General features: G+C 55.6%; 1 protein-coding gene across 1 annotated transcript; it reads right to left on the reverse strand.

Annotated features, from left to right (window-relative positions):
- Nucleotides 1-519: 519 nt before the first annotated feature.
- TEKT2 (tektin 2 (testicular)) lies at nucleotides 520-5410 on the reverse strand. Its single transcript, XM_010153293.1, has 9 exons — nucleotides 5255-5410; nucleotides 4793-4918; nucleotides 3975-4180; nucleotides 3266-3409; nucleotides 2622-2736; nucleotides 2160-2267; nucleotides 1597-1740; nucleotides 1260-1339; nucleotides 520-724 (listed from the first exon to the last, which is right to left on the reverse strand). Exons 1-9 carry the CDS (start codon nucleotides 5408-5410, stop codon nucleotides 520-522), a joined length of 1284 nt encoding a protein of 427 aa, XP_010151595.1.
- Nucleotides 5411-5915: the final 505 nt, after the last annotated feature.

Raw genomic sequence — 5915 nt, forward strand, 5'->3', positions numbered from 1 at the left:
GGGCAGAATGCAAAACACTGTGATTCAATTTTCTTTTTAAAAACAAGCTTGTGGTCACAAGAGCCAAGAGCGGACTCCCAGCTCTTTCGCCTTTGGGCTAGCCGGCGAGGGGGAAATCCCAACCCCAAACTGGGATGAAAAGCGAGCGGATTGGGAGGCTGTACCCCCACGGAGCTGGCACGCTGCCACACAGCCCCTTCTCGAAGCGCTGCCTCGCATTTTAAAGGACTCAAAACGCTGAAGAGCCCAGATGGATTCAATCCCCGCAACACGCTTCCACCACCGTCCGATGACAACAGCTTTCAGGGACACTTTTTTTTATTGTTTGTAACGCTCCTCGGAGCGCAAGAGGCTATAAACATCACAGAAAGGGGCAGACAGTTACATAACAAACTTGGAGGAGGGAGGAGAATTCCATTATCCTAACAAGATACAGATGTCCGCTTTTCCTTGCTACGGAACTGAGTCACTGGTAGCTTTCTCCTTGGCACAGCTCGTTGCACAACACTTCCCAGCGCTCTAAGCCAACTCCAGCTGCCCGTTCTTCAGTGCATGGTGCGTGGTCCGGCTGAAAGTGCCGACCTCTGGCACAAATTTCTCGGCAGGGACCACGAGTTTTCTCCGGCTGTCCATGCACTTGTTGTCCAGCAGCAGGGAACTGGCTTTGTAGCCAATATCTGTCTGAATGCGGTGAAGTTGTCTGTAAAGAGCATCCAAGGCATCCCTGGGAACAGGCAGAAGGGAGAGGAGTTGGGTTCAAGCGCTGCATTCACTTCCCAAGTTGGACAGGAAACACAACTTCCCACTCTCTGGCAGCAGAAACATCTGTGCAGCCTTTGCACGAAGAACGAACGCGTCGGGTAGCGCTCGGTGCATGGCAGCAGCGCTGCCGGGGCTGTGAACAGCGAGCCCACGTGCTGCTCTGGGAGCGCGGCGCCGACACGCACCCCAGGCCAACCCAGAGCAGTTTTTTTCTTTACTTTTCACCCTGGTTTTGGCTTTTGGAACCATCTGTGCCTGGTTGAAGTCAGAGTCGAGCAGGGACCATGGGAACCCCACTCACCCTCCCACCACACGGACCCTGCCACCCAGTCCAGCTCCCCACCAAGCACCAAGACTCGTTCCACTCCTGATGTGAGTAGATGTGAGCTCCAAAATGCAGCGCTGGGAAGCATGCCAGGCCTGGGGCTGCACGTAGCCACCTCCCTCACGTGGGCGACGCTGGGCTACTGCTCTGCCCCAGGCAGCAGCAGACTTACTGTGACTCTGCCAGCTTCTGTCTGAGCACTCGGATCGTTCCCTCCAGCTGCTGGACCTCATCCGTCAGCCCGTACTGGACCTGTGAGGTGGGAGGAGAATGGTGACAGCCGTTAACAGGGCTGAGGTGCTGTTTTACAAGGCCACGTTCTCTCCTTCCCCTCCTCGGCCAGCTATGACGGAAAGTTCCCACATCGCTAGGTGACTGTACCAGCCTTTGCTCAGCCTCTCTGTGGTTTGCACCAAAGTGCACCCACATTTTTCAGACCTACGCGAGCCCCCATCCCGGTAAGTGCCCCCAGACCCTCCTTATGGGATGCGGCCAGGCGAGGCTGGTACCTGATCCCGGCAGAGCTCCATGTGGGGCCGATAGGTGCGGGTCTCCAGGCGGGTGTGCGCCACCTTCAGATCCTGCGTTCTCCTCCGAAGATCTTCCTCCAAGCGCCGGATGTCCTCCTCCATTTCAGCAATTTCCTCCAAGGTCTACGGATAAAGACAGGGATCATGAGGGCCAGCCAGGGATACAGACTGGAAAACAGCCCACGTTACTGCACTGGGAATGGATTCCAAACAGGGGCTGGTGGGCTTTTGAGTACTGAACCCCTCTGCTCACAGACCGGGCTTTTCACCCGGCCCAGGCACGGTGCTGCTGGTGTTTTATGGCCACAGCACTGAGAGCAGGGGTGAAAAAAAAAAAGAAAGGCCAAAGCCTGGCACTGCTGCTGGGAAATGCCAGAGCAGCCACCGTAACGGCAGGACATTGCAGGGATCATACATGCACCACCTAACAGCTCTCATGTGGACAGCATGCTCAGGCCAAGTAGCTTCCCACATAAACACCCCCCTTTTGAGCTCAGTCCCCACCCACGGCTGTGTTCGATAACCAAAGAAGCAACACCTACATTCTGCTCCTGCCATTTCAGCTCATCGTAGGCTCTTTCCAGCTCTCTAATCCTCTTGCGCAGGGCAAACTCTGTAGCCACGCGCTGAGCCTCCAGCTCGTTGTTTGTCTGAGGAGAGAACAGGCTCCAAGTCACACACCCCCCAAGGTGTCCCCCTCCCAGTGACAGTCACATGAGATGCCCTCCTGTGAGGCTGGGACAAGCCACCAGCAGACTAGCTGGGATCTGGCTGCTGCGTGTGCCCTGTGCCAAAGGGCAGGGAACAACGGACAGTCCACTGCAAGCTCCGCAGCGTAACGGAGCTGCCCTTTTAAACCAGGGCAGCTGCTCTCAGAGGCACAGGGGGCAGTGCTGTCTTTTGGAAGACTCCCTTCCCCTCGTCACAGCATGTGCCAGCCCCACTCTCCCACACCGGATCCAGAACTTCTGCCCCACCGATGCGCAGCCAAGGGACTGACTAACCTGCGCAATGGCAAGCACTGCTGCTTCTCGGAGCTCGGTCGAGGCTCTCACTTCTGCCTCAGCGTGCTCCTTGTTACACTGGCTGTTCTGTTCCCACTCATCAAGCGTAGTTGATCTGTGAACAAAGCAGGAGTTATAAAAATAAGACAGTTCAAAAGGAACCACCTGCTGCAGGCCGAGGCGGCTTCGTGCAGTGCAAAACGATTCAGGAATTCTGGAGGTGACGTCCTGTCTGATCTCCGCGCTGCTCCAGCTGGAGATTGCTACCCCACAGACCCTGCACCGAGCCCCGCATCTGCTCAACCCAGGGACACATCCAAGCCGTCCTGTGACACGCCAAGCAAGTGAGAAGGTGCAGCAGCTCCCGGATAAGCTGCTCCAACAGCTGATACCACCTCGCTGACCGCCACCTCCAGCCAAGCACCGGGGAGGCAGGGCAGTAGCTTCTCTGGTTTTGAGGTGACAACTCAGATAACTTCCAAAAGTGTGTGGCTTCACAATTCAAGAGCCACAACAAACCCCAGCAGCCAACTCCTGTTCTGAGGTCTCTCTGTAACTGCACCCGCCAACCCAGGAGATAGCACGGAGGGCAAAAGCACCCCAGGCCTCTTCCAAGCACCAGCACGGATTGGGTCTTTCCTTACCCGTTTGGGACCCGTGCTGGGTTGGCCTTGAAGGAGATGTTGGGAGAGTTCACGCTGAGGGATAAGCACATGCGATCTATTTCCAATGCTTCCATCTTGCACCGGCGGTCACCGCTCAGCTGCTGGCGCGCTTCCTGTAAGATGCTGCAGAAAACAGGGCTGGAGTCAGCGGGGAGCGCACGGAGGGGAGAGGCGGCTCGCAGTTCCCAAAGCTTTCACCACCAGCTCAGCCGTTTTTGTAAGAGTGGTGAGCTCCTACCCTCGCAGTGAACTGAGCCTGAGGTGGTAAAGCAGCACAGCTTTACTGCCTGCCTGGCTCCCCCGTGCTCTGCTCCGGCGTCGCACGGGTGAACAGAGCTGTCTGCCCCCCTGCAGCGGGGCAGTGACCCATGAGGAATTAGGGCCCAGGAGCTTTAACACCTCCAGGTCACTGGTTCCTGAACTAAGGTGGGTGCCACAAGATACCTGTCCAGGCCAAAATTCTCCAAGGATGCTTATGAAGTCTCCCTTGACACACAATCCCCTACGAACCCCCAAACTCCACAGACCGTGACAATAATCACCAAAGGTTCCTCCGAGCAGCTCACCACCCCAGGGTAACCACACCTGGCCTGCTCAGCCATCTCAGCAGGGCGTTAGAGGCACAATAAACTGCTGGGGCCAAGCCAGGAGGGCAGACTCCAGACAAAAACTGCACCATTTGCCTCACCAGAGCTGTTCGAAGGCTTCGTTCACTCTCTGCTGCAGTTGTCTCTTGGCTTGTTCTATCACCTTCACCTCCTTGTGCAGCTCCTCCTCCACAGGGTCCCTCACCACATCGATGGCACGGCGGCTCTCACGGAGCGTCAGGCACTCAATGGAAACCTCCAGGGGCAAATTCTTTGCCTGGAGGGCACCTTCTGCCGCATCCTTCACCTGGAGGAAGAAGCCAGCTGAGTGTGTGTGGGGTCTCCTTCAGGCATGGGAGGAAGAAAGGAAGGGGAACCCAGCGATCCCCTTGTTAAGGGGGTCTTGCAGGGCCTGTCTTTGCAGTTCTCAAACCTTTTAGAAAGTCTGGATTGAAAAATACAGGAGCCAAGGACACTAGTCCTCTACTTCCACTGTTTAAATTGGGAATCACACCTCAGTGGGGGGTAATGACTCCAGCACCCTCTGGGTTTAGAACTAAAAGAATCAGAGATATCCTACTGCTGTTCTCTATTTAAAAGCAAATGTTTTTGAATGGGAGTATTAACGTATTTCTCACTATCATTCAAAGCTTGAAAAAAAAAAAAAGAAACCACAACCCCAAGCCCAAAGATGAGCATGCAATGTACAGCTCCATAAAATGGCTTGGCTTGTCCAAGAACGCAGCAGCTTGTTTTCCAGGACATCATTTCACCATGTACGGATCGCCGTATACCTGTGATGAGCCCCCCCCCTTGAACTCCTGCGATGGGCAAGCCCATACGAAGACAAGCATCAATTATTTAACATCCCATGGTGAGAGGGTAAGTGGATTTCCAGCCATCTGTCTTCCCAACATACTTTGGCTAAGGCATCGATTTCCGCATCTATGTCTGCGAGGCATTTGTCCAGGGTCTCCTTCCATCTGTTCACATTCCTGATACGTTCAGCCAGGCGGGTTTGGTTGTCATGCTCATCCCATTTCGTCTGGAATCGGAGGAGAAACGCCATTACTCTCTTTTAAATTGCAATTGTGGATCTTACTGGAGCCTTGCCCTGTTTTCAGGATCGACTGACCCCTCACAGGAGTACAACGTGTTGCCATGGGGTCTAAGAGTCACCTGTGCAAATGGAGAGGACAAAAAGGATGCGAGAATCCCACCCAGGGACTTCACGACAGTACCCACGCATCGTCACACATGGGTTTGCAGGAAGTAAACGGACATATTCAGCAGGTTCTGTAGAGGCAAAGCCTTCTCCTATTCCCTTGTCCATACTGCCGACTGACAAACCTGGGAGCAGCCAAGCTGCCAGAACGCCCACCTGGTTGTTGGTTTCGTTGCGGAGAGCTCGGGCTTCCTGACGGACTCGGTGGGAAGCAGAACGCTGGCGTTCAGCGTCAGCCGAGATGAGCTGGGAGTTGGCGTGCCAGCTCGGCAAGGTGAACCGCTGTCCTGGCTTTACACTCAGCGTGGCCATCTAGCTAAACAGGTGAGGAAAAGGGAGCGAAAGCTTTTCGTGTTTATTCATGGAAATACACCATCTTCCTTGCTACCCAGCACATCCCTGCAAACCTGGCAGGAATTAGAGAGCACCCAACAGGACCAGCGCAGCTCCTGAGGAGGCTGCAGGTTCCAAAATCCTACAGCCAGGTGGAGTCCTGGGGCAGAGTTTCCCTGGCAGCAGTGTACCCCGTGCCTGTCCCCCAGTCTGCTCCAGCACAGGCAGCTGGGACATTGCTCCCTGAGCAAGCCATGGGCACCAAAGGACAGGGGGGAACTCCTAAGGGGAAGGAAGTCCTGCAGGCAGGCATCAGCACAGGGGCCCGACCCCCTCGAGGTGGAACAGGGAAGGGGCTCAGCCCCCAGCCAGGAGGGGCCCTCACCCTCTCTGGGGACCCACAACCCTGAGCAGGGTGACCCAGCTCCAGCGTGCCAGGGCCCTGCTTACTCGCCCAGGGCTCATCCCGAACCCGGCCCTCCTC

The sequence above is a fragment of the Eurypyga helias genome, unplaced genomic scaffold (genome assembly GCF_000690775.1).
Source record: "Eurypyga helias isolate BGI_N326 unplaced genomic scaffold, ASM69077v1 Scaffold36026, whole genome shotgun sequence".
Taxonomy (NCBI): domain Eukaryota; kingdom Metazoa; phylum Chordata; class Aves; order Eurypygiformes; family Eurypygidae; genus Eurypyga; species Eurypyga helias.